Source organism: Rattus norvegicus, chromosome 5 (assembly GCF_036323735.1).
Source record: "Rattus norvegicus strain BN/NHsdMcwi chromosome 5, GRCr8, whole genome shotgun sequence".
Classification (NCBI taxonomy): Eukaryota; Metazoa; Chordata; class Mammalia; order Rodentia; family Muridae; genus Rattus; species Rattus norvegicus.
Window position 1 is genome coordinate 171,176,741 of NC_086023.1, and position 22,651 is coordinate 171,199,391.

The 22,651-nt window shown below is 47.8% G+C and overlaps 1 protein-coding gene across 7 annotated transcripts in view; it reads right to left on the reverse strand.

The window, feature by feature from the left end:
- Positions 1 to 22,651, reverse strand: part of Prkcz (protein kinase C, zeta) — a 110,921-nt gene that overhangs the window by 74,967 nt on the left and 13,303 nt on the right. The window contains exon 1 of one of the 7 annotated variants that reach the window (XM_006239536.5): positions 17,477 to 18,041. Coding sequence is in view for 2 of the 5 variants with exons in the window: in XM_063287191.1 (XP_063143261.1) it covers positions 16,684 to 16,693 (10 nt within the window). In the remaining 3 variants the exon portion in view is untranslated. 7 annotated transcript variants of the gene reach the window in all.

The following is a 22,651-nucleotide window of genomic DNA, read 5'->3' on the forward strand; positions in this document are numbered from 1 at the left end:
GCCAGACTCCTTAGCTACTGTCCCCAAAGACCAAATGGGAAACATACAGTTAACCCTTTAGCATCCAGTCTTCTTAGCCACCCTCCAACTGCCCTTCCTGGTCTCCGGGGTCCATACAGTCTACACACGGAGAAACCAGGAAAAGAGTGAGGTCACTTTGCTAAAATCCTTCCCCTGGCTCCAGTATTCACCAAGGGGATGGTCACAGGGATTAGGTGGAATGACCGGATGTCGTTAAGGTGAGAATGCAGGACCTGGAATGACCACCAATGGGAATAAGTCTATACATAGTAGGCGTTGCTGGGAAGGTGGGTGGCCAGTGATACTCAAGACACCTTTGTTACAAAGTCTAATAAGGAAATGGAATGGTGTGGTGCTCTATTTCTCTGTTGCCGTGACAAACACCATGGCCAGGGCAGCTTATAGGATCTATTCAAGAGGGCCAGAGTCTGTGGAAGAGTCCGTGATGGCAGAGGCAGGACAGGCAGAGTGCGAGGGGGAAACTGACTTCCTGGATTGCAAGCAGGAAGCAGAGCGCAAATGGGAATGGTCTGCGTCTCAAAGCTCAAAGCCCACCCCAGCGACGTACTCCCTGAGCAAAGCCACACCTCCTAAACCCCCCTGAACAGTGCCACCAGTTCGGGATATTCAAATGCCTGAGACCACTGGGACACCTTATGCAAACCACCACACATGGCAACTTCCTGAGGCCATCAGAACCTACTCAGGATCCTGGTTATACCCTCCAGCCTGGGCAGGACGCAGGATCAGCAGAGATGGGTAAGCACACAACAGTTAGTCTGCTTCCCAGCTGACAACTTAACCACTTATATGGGTTGGTTTCATTTTCTCACTTTTCGGTAGGGGCCAGGGCCAGGGCCAGGGCCAGGGCCAGGGTCTGGTTTATGCGGGGCAAGTGCTCTACCACTGAGCGAGGTCCTCTGGACAGTCTCAAGTCTTAGAAGGATTTGGGGCCCTCACCAAGGACTCAGGACCAATAACTAGGAGGTTTAACGAACATTGTACCGCTAGTGTTCTCTTTAAATGAATAACTACAGATGTTCTCTTAGGTATGCTCCAGAGAGTACTGGGAAGGGCAATTTTTAATTTTCTTCTAATATTCTGGCGTGCCTTTCAGATTGTGTGTAATCAGCACATAGTGATTTTACAATTTTAAAATGCAAATATAAAAGCCCTTTCTCGGGGTTGGGGATTTAGCTCAGTGGTAGAGCGTTTGCCTAGCAAGCGCAAGGCCCTGGGTTCGGTCCCCAGCTCCGAAAAAAAGAAAAAATAAAAAAAATAAAAAATAAAAGCCCTTTCTCGGGCAGCGGTGGCTAACACTTCTTACACTCGGGAGGCAGAAGGAGGTGGATCTCTGAGCGATTGAGGCCAGCCTGGCTGACAGAGTGAGTTCCAGGACAGACAAGTCAATACAGAAGAAACCTGTCTCAAAACACAAAACAAAAAAGCGGGGTTGGAGGGAGGGTGATACTGCCATGTATCACCGACAAGAAGGTGAGGCTCACCCCATGCTGGCAGACCCAGCTCTGGAGCCTCTGGGAGGCATGGGTAAGCTACCACTCAGTAGAATGACATCCTTGAAGGATGTTTAGCCCAAAATAGGGAGGTTGGGGAGGGGTTGTTGTGGGGGATTCCAGGCATGGACTTTTAGATCTAAGGACCAAGGTAAAAGCAGATGGATCCCATCCTTGAAAATCCTTTATGGGAAGGCTGGAGAGATGGCTCAGTGGTTAGGAGCACTGACTGCTCCTCCAGAGGTCCTGAGTTCAATTCCCAGCAATGGTGGCTCACAACCATCTGTAATGGGATCTGATGTCCTTTTCTGCCCTGTCTGAAGACTGCAACAGTGTACTCATAGAAGGTTGAAAAAATTTAAAAAAGAAAGAAAAGCCTTTATGGGGTGGGGGTGGAGGGCACACTAGGGTGAGACTTCACAGAGAAAGGCCTGGAGAACAAGGTCTTTGAGAAGACTCTAGAGGAAGAGTAGATAGGGCAGGATGGAGGTCCACTGCAGTCGCGGTCCAAGCAAAAGGGAAAGGCAAAAGGGGAGAGCCCCAACTTTGTCTTGACTAAACACTGTGGACATGAGAAGAACAGAGCCTGGTCTTCCTTGATACAGGATCCACTGCAGGGGCAGGTGACCCGAGGAGAGGGAAGTACCTGAGCCTACTGGCTAAGGAGCCAGCAAAGTGAGCTTCTTCCTAAGGCTGCAGAAGCAGAGGTCCGTGGAGCCACCACTCCAAGCTCAAAGCCCTGAACCCCCTCTGCACACAGCAAAGAGAAAGCACTATTCAGAGCTGATACCACTACTGTCAGAACAAAGGATTCCTTTCAGCCAAGCATCCAGGCAGCCAACACGTGCCAGTCACCAAGCAGCCTGCCCCTCACGCCCATCTCCAGCATCCCCTGGCCTCAAGGCCGCTCCTTCCTGAGATGCAAGTACTGAGGGGTCAGACCAACAGCACCATCACCACAATGCTCAATGCAGGTTCTCAGAGTGAAGGGGGCCCCAGCTCTGCTTTGTGTAGTGGGTCTGCCCTTTAAAGCAGAAGCAAAAAGTAGTACGTTCTCTTAAGAGGCTGTTTCAGAAAACAAAACAAAACAAAACAAACCTACCCAGACTGTATTTTGTTTTTTAAATAACAGGTTTTTATGGGTGGCACATTCACCTGTCGCTCAGGTATCTTGAGATAGTTTTCTTGGCAATTTGACACCAACTTTTACAGAAGGATGTATGAGAACAAAATAATAAAGGCGAAAAATAAGGCATCATTAAAAACCACCAGAACGCAGGTTTTGTGAACAGGGTAACAAGCCACATGAACTACCTGGCGTCTCAGCCGGTGTCTCGGGACATAGGGCAACACACTGACCTGGTGCGGGGAGTTGCCACAGTCCCAACCATCAGCGGGACCAGTCTTTGCCCCCTACACGGTGACACTTCAAACCCGTCCTGTATTCTGATTTTTATAAAAACCCCCTTTGTTTAAAACTAGATGAGGGGCCAGGGTGCAGCTTAGGGTTAGGAGCACTTGCCTGGCATGTACAAGACCCCAGGGTTCTATCAAGAAATCAAGAGGAGCTGGAGTTACGGCTTAGTAGTTAAGTGGCTGACCTAGCAGGAAGACTGAAGTTTAGATCCCAGAAACCCACATGAACACTGGACAGGCACAGCAGACATCTATAAGTCCAGTCTCTGGAAGGCAGAGATGGGATTCTCCTGAGCCAGCTGGCTGGCGAGTGAGTCCTGGGTTTAAGACGAACAAAGTGCAAAAGAGAGGATGACTTTTTTGGCCTCCTACATGCATGTGCACACATGTGGGCACGCCCACACATACATGCAAAACCACACACACACACACACACACACACACACACACACACACACACCAAAAAAGAAATGAAAAAGAGCTGGAAATGATGGCATATACCTAATCCCAGGACACTTGAGGCTGAGACAGGAGAGTTGTGAGTTCCAGGCCAGTATGGGCTACACGGTAAGACCCTGTCTCAAAAACAAAACAAAACTTCCCATTCTCCAACCTTTATAATGGCTGGTATTATCGTGTGATATAAAACTTTAGGATTATTTTCAAATCTGGAGGGAGGGGAAAGTCTCACTCTTTGTATGTGTATGTATGTGTACGTGTTCATGATCATGTGTGTTCGGATGTGCATGTGTGCTCATGTATCTGGAGACCTGAGGTCAGCTTTGGGCAGCATTCCTCAGGAGCTGCCCCCTGCCCCAACCCCTGCCTGTTTTTTGTTTTTTGTTGTTTGTTTTTTTGAGACAGGGTCTTTCACTGGGACTTGGGGGTCACCAACTGGGCTACACAGGCTGGCCAATGAGACCTGAGGATTCTCCTATCTGGGCCTCTCCGGTACTGGGTGATGGTGTGCCACCAAGCAAGCCCAGTTTTATTTTATTTTATTTTATTTTATTTTATTTTCTGAATGTAGGCTCTGAGAAACAAACTCAAGTCCTACGCTTCCCCTCAAGCGCCTTCCTCACAGAGGGAGCATTCTCCACAGCCCCTCACGCTTTGGGAGAATCTCACTCATTTTCTTCACTGGAGATCCACAGGAATGTAGGGTATTTTGAGACTTCTCGAGTACTGGCTCATCTTAAACACCTTCTTTTTTTTTTTGAAGCATTAGCTGTTTTGCTGAGCGCTGACTAAGCAGGCCCTGAATTCCTGATCCTCCTGTCTCACTTTCCTAAGAGAACGCACCGCTATGCCTAGTATGAAAAGATTTTCTAAATAGTCCTAAGGTTTTTTTTTTTTTCCATTTCATGTATTCAATTATTTTTAAAAGGCTAAACTCTCTGGAGACTTTACAAGGGAAAATATTGAAAAACTGTCAGTTGAGTAAAAATGAAATCATTTGACAGTAAAATCAAAAATATTGGGGGGAAGTATTGCAATCAGACAATAAGCCAGAGGCCTAATTAAAGCATCTCCTGGATTACAGTAAATGTTCTGGTTAGTTTTACGTGTCAACGTGACACACACTAGAGTCATCAGAGAGGAAGAAGCCTCAGCTGAGGAAATGCCTCCATGAGATCCAGCTATAAGGCATTTTCTCAATTAGTGATGGACAGGGGAGGGCCCATTTTCTCACCTAGTGATCAAGAGGGGAGGGCCCAGCCCACTGTGGGCAGGGTCATCCCTGGGCTGTGGTCCCGGGTTCTATAAGAAAGCAGGCTGAGCAAGCCAGGGGAGCAAGCCAGTAAGCAGCACCCCTCCATGGCCTCTGCATCAGCTCCTGCCTCCGGGATCCCCCCCTCCCCCGTGTGGGTTCCTGTCCTGCCTTCCTTTAAGGATGAATAGTAATGTGGAAGTGTAAGTCAAGCAAACCTTTTCTTCCCCAACCTGCTTTTTGTTCATGGTGTTTCACCAGACCAGTAGAAACCCTTAAGTAAGACAGTGAGACAGTGGATCTTGTTGGTATTTAAATGTTATTATTCTTAATTTTGTTCTCATTCATCCTAAATATATACAAAGTTAACAACAACAACAACAACAACAACAACAAATTATTATTACAGGCAGATGAGATGGCTCAATGGGTAAAGGCTGCCAGGCCTGAGGGTGTGAGTTTTGATTCCCAACACTCGCAGGGTGGAAGGAGAAAGCCAAGTCCTGCAAGCTGTCCTCTGACCTTCACAGGCACATTGTGGCATGCACACCGATACAAATAAATAAACACAACTACAACTTTTTAAGTAGATGAGAGAAAGTAAAAGACAGACAAGAATAAACACTAGGCAGGCTGCTGGAGAGATGGCTCAGTGGTTAAGAGCACTGACTGCTCTTCCAGAGGTCCTGAGTTCAATTCCCAGCAACCACATGGTGGCTCACAACCATCTATAATGGGATCCGATGCCCCCTTCTGGTGTGTCTGAAGATAATGACAGTGTACTCATACATAAAATAAATAAATCTTTAAAAGAAAAAGAATAAACACTAGGCAATATTTTACAGAAAAGGTCAAAACAACGTGTGTGTGTGTGTGTGTGTGTGTGTGTGTGTGTGTGACTTCTCTCAGGAAGGATTAGCTAAAAAAACTAATAATCAAACTGGGCATACATGGGCTCAAATTAAATAAAATACAAATTTTTAGTATAATAACATTTTCACTTTTAAAATCATGTTAATGATATACACAGTCCCCAAATAAATAAGAATGGAGAAACAACTAAAAGAAACGCAGACAGATGAATGAACCCAGCTGTCCATGGTACCTGAGGCAGACCACCCTGCGGGCAAGCACATCAAGGAGTATGCCCAGGCCAGAGCCCCGTGAATGAACTCGGGTCTGTACACGGTGGTGAGGCGACTCCAAATGTCTGTGTCTGCCTTTGGAGCCAGAGCACCAGAGTGGATGTGACAGTGGCTGAGCTGGGAGATTAAAGCAAAGTGGGGAGGAACTGGGCTGGGGAACCATGGTCCGGCACAGGATGGAGAAGACAGTGAAAGCCTCAAGACTCAGCTCAGCTCCAACCCACAGCCCCACAGGGCCCAGTGTCGAGTAACTCTTGGGAGAGCTTCTAAATGTCCTTTTCCACCACCAGCAGAGGAAAGCCAGGTGCCTCAGAGATAAGGCTCATTCCAGGCTGGAGCAGGCAAGCGCAAGGTTATCACCATGTCAGAAAACAGAGAAACCCACGCCAAAGCACGTGGGCCGTAAAGGGAGCTCCTCCCGGGTAAGTGTGGCAAAATTAATGCCTCAAAATGATTAACAGGCAGGTGGGATAGCTCAGTGGGTAAAGGCACCTGTCACAAACTGACAACCTGAATTCCATTCCTGGATCCGCACGTGGTGGAAGATGAGAACCAATTCCTGAAAGTTGTTCTCCCATCTTCATAGGCGAACACACGAACATGCACGCACAGACCCCCAACACGTGCACAAATTAATTAAGAATTATTAATTGATGACAGGTGTGGAGTGTAACAAATTTCAACTTCAAGAAAATCATTGGGGGCTTAAAGAGATGACTCAGCAGTTAAGAGCACTTGTTGATCTTGGAGAGGATTTGGTTCCTAGCACCCACATGGCAGCCCATAACCTCCAGGAACTCCAATTCCCTGTGCCCTGAAGATACCAGGTACACATGTGGTTTGCACACATACATGTGGGCAAACACTCATATGTGGAAAATTAAAAGAAAAACTCCAGATGGCTCAGTCGGGAGAGTGCTGGTCTCGTAAACACGAGAACTCAAGTAGATCTCTAGAAATGATTTTGCTTGTTTTTTTACAGGCAAGTTTGGTGGCCTGTGTTTATAATCAGTCCAACCTATTTGGCACAGGAATTACCGTCTTCTGTTCTATATCCACGTATAGAACACATGCACTTGAAGTCCTGACTTAGTTTTAAGTTTTAACAAGGAGGAAAGTCCAGATCCTTTAAATGACACTGTTACCAGAACACAAGTGAAGGCAAGAAAGATACCTTTGCTCTGCCAGCCCATGGCAGCCAGGCAGAGTTTGGAGAGCCCACCCCACAAGGCTGACACCACCAAGGAGGGAGGGAACCAGGTGAGTAGCTGCCTACCATCTGTTCCTGTGGATGTCCCCTATGTGCCTGATACACAGTCACTGTGCATGTTGGCTTTAAGAAGCTAGACAGGGGGCTGGAGAGGTGGCTCGGTGGTTAAGAGCACTGACTACTCTTCCAGAGGTCCTGAGTTCAATTTCCAGCAACCACATGGTGGCTCACAACCATCTGTAACGGGATCTGACACCCTCTTCTGACACCCTCTTCTGGTGTGTCTGAAGACAGCTACAGTGTACCAATATACATAAATAAATAAAAATAAACTTTAGAAAAAGAAGCTAGACAGATAACAAATTATATATATATATATATCACATATATATCACACACATATATATCACACACACACACACACGTATATATATACACACACACACACACATATATATCATATATATATTATCACACAACGACTAGAGCCTGTGATCTGAGTGCTTGGTGGGCTTTGGAATTCTGGGCCAGTCTGGGCTATATAGGCAAAAGAACAAGCAAACCAAACAAAACCATGTATGCACTGGCAAAGGGGCAGACATAAAGTGCTGTGGCAGGCTATTTGGGTTCCAAGCATGGAAGTTGATCCCAGACTCTGTCTGACCGGCAGTGGGACGGCGGGTAAGAGGCCTGAGCCTGGATTCTGAGACGCAGTGCACCACAATGGAGCCACCTTGCACGGCTCCAGGCAGGACAGCTGCTCAGTGTGGTGTCCACATCCCTGAGGGGCAGACTGCATCTGCATTCCACATCCACGTGATCTCTTTAAATGAGCATGCGAAAAATTTGAAAATGCACCTGATAGATTTTTGCCAGAGTTTTCCAAGGGATACAAACTCTACAGCCTGTGGTTACGGCAGGTTCATTGGCTGCAGGCTTGGACACGGTACCCAGCTGTTCCTGCCTCAAGGCCTAGCTTGAATTCATTGAGACTCCTAGCCCAGAGGACTGGGGACCCCCCACTTACAACCTACCTGATAAGAGTCCAGCCACACAGACACAGACCTGGGTAGCCTGGGTGAGAAGAGGCCCAGGGACAAAGGACCCTAAATGGCATTGTGACCTTGTTCATCCACAGTCCCCAGGGCTCAGTTGGCCATGTATAGAACCGCAGGCCCCTGACACAGGCTAGCACGTCTGTGGCTAGGCATGTGTGGGGAGATGCTGGGCAGAGACTAGCTAAGCCCAGCAAGGTCTGGGGACCCTTAGGTTGGTAAGATTCAGTGAGGGAGCCTTGACACCCACTTCTCCAGGGAGCAGGACAATGGAAGGGACCCTCTCATGAGAGTATCGGGGATCCTCTGTGGCACGGCTAGAACTGGTGAGGCCCACTGAGGGTGCCACCTTCCCAGACCAACAGGACTATTCAAATGGGAAGACTGAGCCCTGGGCCCTACCGTAAGGTAAGAAATCACCTCAACACTGAATTTAGCCTACAGGAACCGACCAATAGGCAGGTTTTAGAGAAACACTAAAGAATATCCACATTTACCCAGGGTTAAAATAAAAATAGTCTGAGCTGCTTCTCGTACTAGTTCTGTTCACGGCTTCAACCAAAACCAGTATTCTGAAGCGGACTGAACGCAGAGGCAGGTACACGAATCCAGCTGTCTCCTACTGAGGCAGATATAAAACATTGACCGCACTGTCATTGTGTGTGTGTGTGTGTGTGTGTGTGTGTGTGTGTGTGTGTGTTTGTGTGTGTATAGTGCGTGTGCTTGAAAATAATTGTACAGCCAGGCCTGGTAGCAAAGACTTGTAATCTCAGCTACTGTTAGGGTTGAAGTAGGAGGACCCAGAATTCAATGTCAGCCTAGGTGACTTAGCAAAACACCGTCTCAAATAAATTCCAAAAGAGCCGGGGCAGAATTCAGTGGTAGGGTGCATGCCAGAACTCCAGGCTTGTGCACTATAAAAATTAATGAATAAAAAGTAGATTCCATTCAGTAACATTATTCATATAAATTTATAGTGGATTTTCTTTTAAAAAGGGACTTACTTTACGTATTACATCTGCCCGGTGTCCAAAGAGGAAAGATGACATCCGATTCCCAGAGAGCAAATTAATGGAGGACATGAGCTACCCCATGGGTACTGGCCACTGTACCCGTGTCCTTTTAGCCACTGAGCCATCTCTCCAATCCTAGGTTACGTTTAAAAAAAAAAAAATGGATAAATGAAAACACTTTTTATTCGACGTTTCTTTCTCTTCTTTCTTCCTACATAACGCAGGGTAGCCTTGAACTTTTGTTTTGTTTTTCTGAGTCAGGATTTCTCTGTGTGGCCCTGGCTGTCCTGAAACTTGCTCTGCCTGCAAGAGATCCACCAGTTTCTGCCTTTTGAGTGCTAGGATTAAAGGCGTGTGCCACACCCCACTTCCCCCTAACTCCCAGCAAGCCTTGAACTTTTGATCCTTTCAATTGCTGGGATCCTAGGGGTGTACCACCGACGCCGGGCTCAGTTTAAACTTTTAGAACTGCAGAGAGTGTACCTGGTGGTCATGTTATCAGTCTAATACCAACAGTGAGCTCAACAGCTAGGAGCTGGAGATCACAGAGAGGGGACAAAGACACAAATCTAGGGACCCTGGTATGTGGCAATACAGAAACCTGTCCTCCCACTACCATCACCTTCTTCCAGAAACCCTGAAGGGACAGTACAGGAGGCTCACACTAGGCCTTACACCTACAAGCCCACTAGAATTGAGGGCTTGTTGTAATTTCAAAGGGGCCTAAAATGTGGTCAAAGACTATGAAGATTTTTGAGGGGACACAGGGGGCCAGTGACACAGGAGAGAGTACACCACGGAAAGCTGGTCCTGAGGAATTTAAAACTGACTTACTGGGGTTGGGGATTTAGCTCAGTGGTAGAGCGCTTGCCTAGGAAGCGCAAGGCCCTGGGTTCGATCCCCAGCTCCGAAAAAAAAGAACCAAAAAAAAAAAAAAAACAAAAAAAAAAAAAAAACAAAAAAAAAAAAAAAAACTGACTTACTAACACGGCAGCTAGAAAGCAGCTTCCCCTTAAAACCAACTAAGACCAAAGAGGAAAACCAAAGGAGCTACCTAAGGTTAGCCTATCACCCAGCCGGCATCCCAAGGGCCTCCTCCTCCAATAGGGACCCTGCGGTGAGGCCCAATCCTAGGTGGGTTACTCGCTCTTATAAGTCCCTCTGTGTGCACAGCCTGAAGTCTGCCTGGCAAGCACAACTTCTGACTCCCCCACCCCCACGGCCCCACTCAGAGAGTCTATGCTGAACATGTACCAGGTGTGACCTTAATCAAGTATGTTTACAAAATGATTAATTAGGGTCCCTGCTCAAAGTCATATACTTTCTTTTTTCTGTCGCCTTTTGGCTTAAGAGTTGAACGGCAGCTCCAAGGTTGAGTTTTATCAGGTCTGTCTTGAAGGACTCAGAAGGGCCAGAGACCCAAAGCCTTCAGAAGGAAAAGGGCACCCAGGTCAGATAGGACAAGTGGCAGCAATGTCATTGTGGAAGAGCCGAGAGGCTATCTGTGTGTGTGTGTGGGGGGGGGAGCGCACACACACACATTGGGAATGGACTAAGTCTCTTGAAACCTTAAAGACTGTCTCCAGTGACATACATCCGAAGTTTTCCAAACAATTCCACCAAATGGGGACCAAGCATTCAAACGTACGAGCTATGGGGCCGTTCTCATCAAAGTCGCCACACCAGCCAGGGATCCATGTCCTCCTGGCTCTCTGTCACCATCCTGCAGAGCAGACCTGAAGGAGCTCCAAAGCTCAGGCCAAGTCACCCATGCAGGAGAACAAGACGATGACTCTAAGACAGTCACTAAGACACTCTGACAGGAGGGAGATCCAGCAAATCCATAAGTGGGAGAAAAGATGAGGTTCTCACAAAGGACTCGGTACCATTTGGGTAGCACCTTCGCTCTTAGGTGGGACAGTGACACCCACCCTGTGAGTGGCTGAACGAACATCCTCCTCTTAAATGGGCAAGGAACAGAGGGTCACCTCTTGGTGGGGAGACATCAGCCAGGCGATGGATGTCAGCAGGACTGAGCTGGCTGGATGCTGGACAGTCTGAGGTGACCATGAGGGGGCAAGAGAGGCGGCCTTCATTTCGACAATCTTCCTTCCCAAACCCTGAGCAGACTATGTGAGAAAGTGCCAGCCTAACCCAAGTGAGCCAGCACCTTCTAATTCTCACAGGACATCAGAGACACAGGCCATCTGAGGAACTGTCTCTACCAAGGAGAGCCAGAGCTGGCTGTAGCATGGGGTCTTGACCCTCCAGCTCCCAAATACTGCTGTTATGGATGTGCTGTGTTACCTTAGCCTTACGGGGTCACCTCAGCCTTACAGGGTCTTGGGGATTGAACTCAGGACAGCTGCAAGCAAACCCAGCCCTTTACCAACTGAATCTCTCCAGTCCAAGAGATGGGCATAGTTTTTAAAAGGAAGATTGGAGAACAGCGAAGATCTTTCAAAAGTTAAAAGGTAAGAAGGGACTAGGAGTGGCAGCAAAGGTCATAATCCCAGCATTTAGGAGACCGAGGCCAGAGGACTACTTAAAGTGTGAGGCCAGCATGGCCTACATAGCAAGTACCAGGGCAGCCTTAGATATATACATGTATGCATGTATGTGTATACATGTTATTATATAGAATATATGTTAAATATTATATGTATGTATATAATAGAATATCAAATTATACGTATGTAGAGTAATACATATACATATATAATATGTAGAAGCTCATTAGATTATAAAAATACCTGAGGAGGGGATGGGATGATACTTAAGGATTTAAGGGATGGTTTGGACAAGAAGACCCTGGGACATATGGAAAAATGAGACACAGAGATAGGAGACAGGGAAGACTGAAGGACTGTCCTGGAGGACCAAACAAAGACCAGAGGGGACCTCCAAAGAGAGAGTGGAAAGGAAATCAGTCATGCAAGAAAACCTAACTATGAAGCTCCCCACATCCAAACAACATATGTGTCCACCTTTAAAGCTGCTAGTAGGATAGACCTAAATAAGTGCCCTGCATCAAGGGCCATCACTAGGAAACTTAAGAACACACAGACAAGTAAAAAGATACAAAAGTCCTTGGAGAGAAACACATACACATGCACATACAGACGAACATATGCATGCATACACACATGAATACATACACACTCATGCATGCACACACACATATACACAGGCATGCATGCACACATGCACACACGCACACACGCATACATGCACACACGCATACACACACACACACACACATGCCTAAATATTTGGCTTCTGAATCACACTAGAAGCCAGACTAATGTGAGGTCTGCATAAATGTACTTTATACCTTTGTGAACTGACACCGTAGGTGCTGTTACAGCAAGAGAACTTCTGAGAAGTTAAAACTTTGCCACCCACGTCCTCCTTCCTGGGTCTCTGGAATGGATCTCAACCATAAGTTATACCAAAAAGGAAAAGCAGATGGGTTGGACCAAGAGGACCAGCAGAGGAGGTGGCACCATTTCTAGGTTGGGCTCAGAGGTCCTGAAACATGCACGAGGCGAGTGTCACCGTCCAAAAGAGGCACAGAGGGAAGACAGAACTTCTCAAAAACGCTAGAGACGTCTGGTGAGGTGCTTCAGTGGGTTGCTGCACAAGGCTAGCCACGTGAGTTTGAAAAAGGAATGTACAACACACATGCATACATCTTCGTGTTCAAGTGTGTACATCATATACCTCCTCTCTCTCACACACAATAATAAAGGATCTCCTGCACATAAGCAAGGCATACATGTGTACATGTATGTACATATACATCCTCTCACACACAAAAAGATGTCCTGCACATATACACAGCACACATGTGTACATGTACATGTTCACATGTGTACATCATATACATCCTCTTTCACACAGAATAATAATAAAAGGATGTCCTGCACATATGCAAGGCATACATGTATACACGTATGTACATATACATCCTTTCTCACACACAAAAGAATGTCCTGCACATATGCACAGCACACATGTGCACATGTACATGTTCACATGTGTACACCATATACATCCTCTCTCACACACAATAATAATAAATAAAGGATATCCTGCACATATGCACAGCACACATGTGTACATGCACATGTGTTTGTGTGTATACATCATATAGATCCTCTCTCTTACACACAATAAAGGATGTCCTGAACATATGCACAGCACACATGTGTACACATGTGCACCTCATATACATCCTCTCTCTCACACAATAATAAAAGGATGTCCTAAACATATGCACAGCACACATGTGTACACATGTGCACCTCTCTCTCCCATACACAATAATAATAAATTAAAAAAAAATTTTTTTAACTGAGAGAAGCTAGGGATACAGTTCAGCTGGTAGAGACTGAGGCAGGAGGATCCAAAGCTCAACTTTATGACCACATATCCAGTTCCGGCCCAACCTGGAATGCATGACCAAACCAATAAAAACAGGATAAAACCGAAAGACAAAAATCAGGAATCGCTCCAGGGAAAACAGAGTTTTGTAAAACTGGGAAAGTGACTGTTGCTAACAGCATGGTGATTCCACGGTAAATGCAGAGACTGGAGTGATGTGAGAGCATTTGCTGCTCTTGCAGACCTGGGTTTGCTCCCAGCACCTACGTGATTGCTAGCAACTGTCCGTGACTGTAACCTCAGGGGATCCTATGCCCTCTTCTGACCTCTTTGGGCACTGCATCTGTTGGGAGGACAGAGCTGAACTGACAGGTCCAGAGGGAGAAAGAAATGAGAACCAACTTAGATTTGCAAGTCTATATAAATAACTGCACCGAGGTGTTACACAGGCACTTGGAGGTAAACGTTAAAAAGACGCCGACATCGTGGAAATGACCCCAAGAAGAATTAAGGGTTGAGGTTGAGGCTAGGCTGAGGGAAACGAGGTCCAGTCCCTTTCTAGCTGCACAGTAAAACAGAAATACACAAAGCTCAACATAAACATTTAGTTATAGGCGGGCGTGGTGATCCAGGCCTTTAATCCCAGCACTCAGGAGGCAGAACTGAGTCTGAGGCCTGGTCTACACACAGAGTAGACAGTCCAGAACTACACAGTGAGATTCTTTCTTTTTAAAAATGACAGCGGCAACAACAACAACAACCTTAAATACACACTCTTGAGTTTATAAATGAGCATTTGACGAAGCAGCTTCCTGACCAGGACAAGACATAGGCTCTGCTGATCGAGACCTCAATTCGCGCTTTTTAACGCTCCCATTTCACTGAAGAGCAAATCGAGGCAGCAGTCCAGGGCCAGTGACCAGGGCGGCTACGGTTAGGCGCCGGCAGCTTGTACAGATCCTTCCTTGCCTGCCAACATTCGGTGGCTCCGTCTTACTGGAAACCAGACTTTTTAGAACCTCCAACAAAAGAGACATTTAGAAAGGAGATGACTCAGTGAAGGACTTGCCGTGGAAGCACGAGTTTGGATTCCCAGCACCCACATAAAAAGCCAGGTCTGAGATGAGCCCGGTGCTCAGGAGGGGGAAGGCAGGCAGGCCCACAGATTGCTCTGGCCAGCCAGTCTACGGTCGGCAAGAGGCCTCTCAAAAGATGAGGCGAGAAGTGAAGACAACTGATGTTGCCTCTGGTCTCCACAGACACACATGCCACAGACGCACCCATGAGATCAATCACAGCCAAACCCCAACGCTGTAAAAACAACATAAACCCCAAGAACCAGATGGAAACTGAGGCAGACTCCCGTCGAGGTGTGGCAACAAACAGATTCCTGTCACGCTGGAGACCGTCTCACGGTGCCGCACACTTGTCTCTCTGTTCGTGACTACCTGGGGGGAGGGGGGCCGAATCTGGCAGACTCTGCACAGAGGTCTCGGAGACAGAAACAGAGAGGCAGCCTGTCGTAATGAGGTGCCCTACTCCACGTATTTAGGGTGTCCTAAAAATAAACACACTGGGGCAGGGGGATGCCGGGCTGTCTCTGGATCTGAACAGGGCAAGTGGGAACTGAGACAGCCTACTTTGGACAAGGCTCTTCTGAACCTTCTTAAAGCAACACACATTGAGCGTGCTCCCGGCTTGACCTCTTAGCCGAGGGCTGGGCTCCTGGGGTGCCTGGCCTTCCTAGGAAGTAAATCTGTGGTAACTATGGCCGCAGCACCATTTCCCCTGCCGATTAGGGAGGACACAGTGTAAGCAAAGGCCCTGTGGCCATGGATTGCAGGAGACAGTAAGTGAGCAGGATGGCGTAGGACCGAGGGTTAGGGGTACCAAGGGACAAGTTCAAAAATGAAATATTCTGGGTTTTTGAGGTGTCTCCTCACAAAACAGTCCACTCAGAGGTGTGTCCCTCACCAAGATGGTCGTTCCTCAGTACGACACCTCACAACCAATCCAGGTCAGCAAAGGAAACAACCACTCTGTGTTAAGACTCTCGGCAGTGCAGAGCACAACCCCCTGGACAGTTCTAATGGTCAGACCAGAACACTCTACATACAAATCAGAGATCAGACAACGCATATGGGAAAACTTCCAAGAACGCTCACTGGCCCCACAGCCAACCCCAAAGGTTCCTGCATCCTAGCTGGAGGTGTGGACCACCAGGGAACCTGCTTGAAGCTCCTGGCACGAACTGTTAAAGGGGCTCTAGGGTACCCAGACACTTGGACCTGCATGATCTGACAGAGCGAGGAATGGCAGGCAGGCAGGCAGCCCGGAGAAGTACTGCAAGGCAGCAGCCTGAGGCTCAGGAGTGAAGTCTGGGAGGCAAGAACAGAGCTCACAGCTAACTCCTTACATAATTACTGGTGCCTCTGAACTTTACAAAGACGCGGGAGGAGCCCACTGGAAGCTGATTCAGCTTAGACGAGGAGGAGGTCTCTATGCAGACTTGGCCAAGACACAAAAACAGGTAACATGCAGCAGCCATGACCCATTCTGTGTTCTGCCAGCAGCTATGAGGGATGCCTTCGTGGGGGAGGGCCTGTTGGCTCCTGGAGGCTGTCCACTGACCCTGGCTCTGTCCCACCAGGAAGATCTCAAGACCCAGTTACCAGCTTTGGAGACCCTGGCTGTGTGTCCACTTTCTAAGGGTTCAAGTTAGCTGTGCACCGCAAGCAAGCGGTCTCTCACAAATGGAAAGAGGCCATGGCACCTTATACAGCCCAGAGAAACTGTGACACAGCTCATTTCTCCTCCCTAGTAGGCACTTGTGCAAGCAAACACCCCTGCTAACTGATCTCACATAATTCCATAATTCAAGGACCCAAAACAAACAAGCCACCCTTGAGACCCATTCTGGCTGCAAGCAGCACCCCATGCCTGGGGGAAGGGCACTCTTTACTGAACCCCCCTCCAGGGAGGGGGTGTCTTTGCCAGCACCTCTGCACCTTCCAAATAAGGGGCAGCTACCTTTGGGTAACCTGGTTCTCCAGGCTCCAAGGCCCTGCCGGGCTTGGTAGAGGAAGCTGGTAGTTGTTTTTGTTGTTTAAAAAGAAAAGCCTTGCAAAATGGTCGTCAGAAAAACATCTCCCACCCCCATGCATACCCCTCGCCCTCAATCCTGTACAGCCCTCAGACCCGTCTAAATCTACCTCCAACCATGTCAGGACAGAGAACTGGGCGCCAAGGCCGCACTGCCTGCCGACATCCGAGGACCCTGGCGGAGCACGCCGTGCACGTCAGAGCCTTTCGTGCCACCCAGACTCCAACACGAGGCTGTTGCCAGTGCAAAGGCACGGCTCAGAAAGGCAGGGTAGGCTGGCCCCTGCCAGGCTACAAGCCAGAGGTGCACTTGTTCATGGAAACAGGTGCTGGCTGTTTTGAGTGTCGGGCGGGAGCCCGGACCTCATCATCGTGGTCCCATTGATCCATCCACTTGCAGCAACACAGAGTAAAAAAGACATGCATGTTTGCTCTGACCACGACACAGACTCACGACTGCAAAAGCCCAGTCACGGCAACACTCCAGATCGCAGAGGCTCCCCAGGGCTAGGCTAAGTGAGGAGAGAGCCTCAACGGCCTCTGCAGCAGCTCCCCACCCCAGGCCTCCAGCACGTCTCCTTCACTCACATTCAAGTCAGCTGCTCGGGCAGCTCAGTCTGCTGTGCTGTGGCTTATTTTTCTGGAAATCTGTCACCGGGGAAAACAACAACAGCCTCTCGGTGTGCTTTCCTCCGACATCACCGCGAGAGGCTGCGGCAGCATCCCTGCCCTAGTCGCGACCGTGCTGGAACATCTGTGCAGCACGCAGGCTCTGACAGAGCCAAGATGAGACCCAAAGCACTGACTTGTGCTCCGCAGACCCGGCCGCTGCATTCGCGAGGCCTGCAACGCCACCACCTCGGGCCTGGTGGAAAATCCACAGGAGAGTCCTGCCTTACTCACCGGCTTTCTCTGCTGCCTCTTCAGCACGGAATTCTTTATGCTCTACCGAAGGTGGGCGCGCAAGGAGGCATCTTCCGTCCCTTTAAGGAGCCGATGCTGCGTCCCCTGGCCTCCGGACCGACAATGGGCTGGGTGGGTCTCCGGATCGACAATAGGCAGGGTGGGTTACTGCTGGAGAGCAGGCATCTAATAGAAGGTTGACTGTCCTGCTCCCCGCCTCTCACATCTCTGCCTCCTCATGTCTCCAGGCCCGGGTGGTACCCGGCTCCCCTGGGAAGCTACAGCCGGCAGCTGAGGCACACACTAAAACGCGGCATGGATACGGAGGAGCTGACGTCACACGAAAACAAGCGTCTCTGTGCTGAGCCTGCGGACAGGATGAGGGCTGGCCAGGGCCCAGCCACGGAGGGCTCATACTCAGCAGCCTTTAAAATATCACATCTGGGAAACACCCCAGGTGACTAGGGTCCTTCCCATCAGCCCCAGGCTGGGGCTCTGGGTGCAGCAACTCCGGGGATGGCAATGGTCTGTGATATGAGCTCCACACAAAGGCACCAAGAGACTGTGAACACTCAGGGGTTAGCCTGTGCCCAGAATGAGATCTCAATCGATGCAAGCCAAACCCTGCCTGGTTCAAATGGCCTTTGCAAATTTTAGGTGCATCCACTACAAGGACCTCACCACGTGGAGGATGACAGTGGGTAATGGCCAAAGTAAAAACAGAAGGATTTAAGTCCCCAGAGAACTGAGCAACTTTTGCCAGCCTGGTACCACACATATGCAAGCCAGGGTTAGGAGGCAGGCCTAACATACTAAGCTGTGTCTTGCCAGGCTGCAATCCACCTAGACAGACTGGGAGCCAGTGATGGACTGCTTGATCCTCATGCTTCCCCACACTGGTACATGGGGTGGAGCCCACCCCAGGACCTGCTGGTGAAGCCACACTTACACCACAGTGACATCAACTCAGATCTGTGTTTGTTCACCTGAGTTCTGGGTTCAAATCACAGCCCCTTCAGTCCAGCACTGAACAGAGGGAAGCCATTTCTCCCAGCTTACCTCTTTTGGCAGCGGACCAGCAAGGCACTTCAGAAAATGTGGAACTTATAGACATGGTGCTTGCAAGGCCCCTCCTCTGCCACCTAGTACTCTAGTCAAGTAAGACTCAAGAATGACCCTTGAGAAGGTGGTGGTGGCACATGCCTTCAATCCCAGCACTCGAGAGGCAGAGGCAGGAAGATTGCCAGCCTGGGGTACAAAGTGAGAACTTGTCTCTAAAAACCAAGGGCCATGGGTTTAGTTCAATAGTAGAACACTTGCCTAGTGTGTACAAGGCAGTGGACACAATTTCCAGCATTCAAAAAAGAATCTTAGCACTTTTAATTACTGAAATAAAATATTTCAAAAGGCATAAACATATCCAAAACACAAATTTCAGTGTATGTAAAAGTTTTATTGGGATACTCACTGAGGTACAGTGCAGTGATAGGAACTGTTGTTTAAGATAGAGATGTACTACTGTACGGTCCACAAAGACCAAAAATATTTAGTTCCTGGTTCTATACTAGGAAGTTTGCAAGCCCTCGACTAAGATTATAAAATCATGCAATAACTGAACCATGACCTCCCTGATCGGCTTCAACAAGAAAAATGTGCCCAATGTAAAAATTTGTATCACACCACAAACACTGTCTGGCCAATTTCTCTCTTCCAGACCAGCCCAAAATATCCAGTTTTGCAAAAACTCTAGAAAATGAAGGCTGAACTGGCTGATTGCTAATTTTGTTAGGACCCTATTTTAGGTGCAAAAGTAGCTTTTCCAATTTGTTGCAAATAGTCTGAGACAAGTATGAATGAAAGTAGATTAACCAAACAATGGGCCAACCTATAAATACTAGAGTCTCAGGAAATTGGAAAAGATTCTGCAGTTTGCTCAGAGATAATCTACCAAACTCTACCTCGATCTCCCTGCCAACTACCTGGTGATCCACAACTCCCACCCACCCAAAGCCTGGCTCACTTCCTCCCAAACTCCAAGACAAGGAGAGTGTAGCCAGGTTTAGCTACTTTGTGGCAGGTCTCGCTACTTTGTGGATTCTTCTTTTCCCTCATCCTTTAACCACCCATCCCTTGCCCTGTTTCACCTCCTACCACTGGATAGGAGAGAAAAGAGGAGAGAAGGGAGAGAGGTCCTTGAATCTAGTTTCTTTCTTCTTGTTTCTTCTTTGAACACGACTACTAACAAACACAAACAAACTCTGCCTCTCCAGGCCCTAGCATTTACATACCCTCTGAAAAGTTCCCAGAATTCCGAATGTCACCCAATTGTAGGAACTATCTGCAGCTGGCAAAATCATGTCTCTGCTAGAACACCAGGCAAGTCACAGTCTGCTGCTGCTGCCAGTCAGAAGCAGCCCCATGTCCCCACACCTGGGATTAAAATGAAAATATGTTCTTACAATATTTCTGTGGTTTTTTTGTTTTTGTTTCTTTAAAGAAACTAGAATTCCAGAATTCTCATTACAGGCGAGGATGACCCAAAGCTTTAGAGGCACTTGGTAAGGAACTCCCATTTGTGCCTGCTGGCAGGTACAGTGATTATCAGAGAGTTGGTTTCCCTGCCCATGTTCTGGCGACTCCTTCTTTGTCTTTACGGCTGTTTTGTTTTTCTGAGAGAATGTCTCAAGGTGAGTAGACACGGCAGGACTAACTCATTATGTAGTCAAAGATAATATTGAATTTCTGATCTCCCTGTCCTCTACCTCCCAAGTGCTGGAATTATAGCCATGTACCCTTCTAAACACCATTAGCTTCATAGTCCCCACTTACAGAGGGAGAAACCGAGGCACCACACAGTTCACTTATCTGCCTGAAGTCACACTGCAGATATGGTGGCCAAATAAGACGGTAGCCACGTGGATATTACACTCCATTTTTATTTCCTCTCTCCAAACACTAGGGATAGAACCCAAGCCTTTTGAAGACCAGGCCTCTGCTCTCCTACAGAACCACTCCCTCGGCCTGTTCCCAGCATCTTCGGGTTACAGGCATCACATCCCAAGGTGCTTCAGATTGTTTTCTAAATAGATGACCACCTCAGCTTCCTCTGGTGACCACACCCCTCCAAGGCTTCCTCTGCCCATATCTTTGTCTGGGACACTTTCTGTCTGCTTCAGGAAGCTCACATCTTTAACCAGAATAAGTGGGATAGCAAACACATTGGCTCAACAGGTTGGGAGGATACTGGGCGTAAGAAAGAACAAGCTTGTGCACTGAGACAAGAGACAGACCTGTAAGTCTTTTCCTGGCTTGCATGAACGTGCCATACACTTCAGAACTCCCAGGGATCCAACCCCACAGCCACCACAGTCCCACACAGCCTCCAGCACAACAGTGTAGGGCTAACGTGGGATGGAGGAAGAAATCAGACCGGACCCACCAATGTACAAGGGGCAGAGCGCAAATGGAACTTATGGAAGCCACCAACTAAGGGCATTTGAATAGATGTGTGTTCACGGAGATGTGCCCTCATTCTTTCCTTAAAATTTGCTGGCATGGCCGGGCATGGTGGTGGCACAAATGCCTTTAATTCTGGCACTGGGGAGGCAGAGGCAGCCGGGTCTCTGTGAATTTAAGACCAGACTAGTCTACAGGGTGAGTTCCAGGATAGCCGAGGCTATACAGGCTACACAGAGAGACCCTGTCTTGAAAAAACAAATAACAACACAAAAAAAAACAAACAGACTAAAATAAACAAACAAAAACCCCCTGCTGGTATGATATAATTTGTAGATGTACTAAGCCCATGATGCATATCCTTATATTATCCAGGTGGGCCCTGAATCTCATTAAAAAATTAGAGAGAGAGAGAGAGAGAGAGAGAGAGAGAGAGAGAGAACTAGAGAACAATAAAATACTAGAAAAACAAATAAATTTAGCAACCTATTAAAAGATATTATACATCATGATCAAGTGGAATTTATTAACGAGATCCAAGGAAAATTCAAAAGTTGAAAATTGGTTAGTTTAGTGCTGGAGAGATGGCTCAGTGGTTAAGAGAACTTTCTGCTCTCCCAGAGGACCGAGGTTTGGTTCCCTGCCACTCACACTCACATGAGGTGCTGACAACTTCTCTTAACCACAGTTCCAGGGGATCTGATGCCTTCTCTGGCCTCCACAGGTGCCTGGACTCATGTCCCCATACCCCCATGTGAATAAAGACAATTGTTCAGTGTTGATATACACAGTGACAGGGGTTTAAAAAAAAATACATGATCATCTCAATAGGTACAGAACAACCCACGGCAAAATCCAGTATCTTTCATGATAAGAATAGTCAAGGATCTAGGAAGAGAGAGAAGCTGAACCAACATTACTAAAAGCAAAAAGTTAAAAAAAAACACACTCAACAATAAAACAACAACACAGCATTTTTCCTCTAAGACCAGGGCAAAGATGGACGCCTGTTATCACCACTTCAACTCAACAACATTGAGGTTCTAGCCAGAACAGTGGAAGGAGATGCATTCAAGTTCCCCGCACTGGAAAGGAACAAGTCATTGCTGCCATGGAAGTTGTTAGAAGGTAACAACTTTGGTATTCAATTTCAGTCAAGTCGCAAGCTACAAAAGCAAGTGTGTTGGCTGGAGAGGTGGCTCCCCGGTTAAGAGCACTGACTGCTCTTCCAGAGGTCCTGAGTTCAAGTCCCAGCAACCACATGGTAGCTCACAGCCATCTGTAATGGGATCTGATGCCCTCTTCTGGTGTGTCTGAAGACAGCGACAATGTATATAATAAACAGATAAATCTTTAAAAAAAAAAGTGAGTGTGCACAAATCATCTTAGTTTGCTTTCTACTGCTGTAAGCTGCTCTTTCTATCACCAAAGAACAACTTGGGAAGGGAAGGGCTTATTTCATTTACAGGTCACAGCCTGTAAACTAGGGAAGCTAAGGCAGGAACCTGGAGGTAGAACCACAGAGGGCGGCTACGTGTTTGCTTGTTCTCTGCTTAGTCAGACTCTTTATACGACCCAGGACCACCACCTGTCCAGGGATAGAACTGTCCAGTGGGCCGGGCCTCCCCCGTCCATCACTAGTCAGGAAACGTTTCACAGACTTGCCTGTTGGCCAATCTGATGGAGGCATTTTCTCATTGAGGTTTCCTCTTCCCAGAC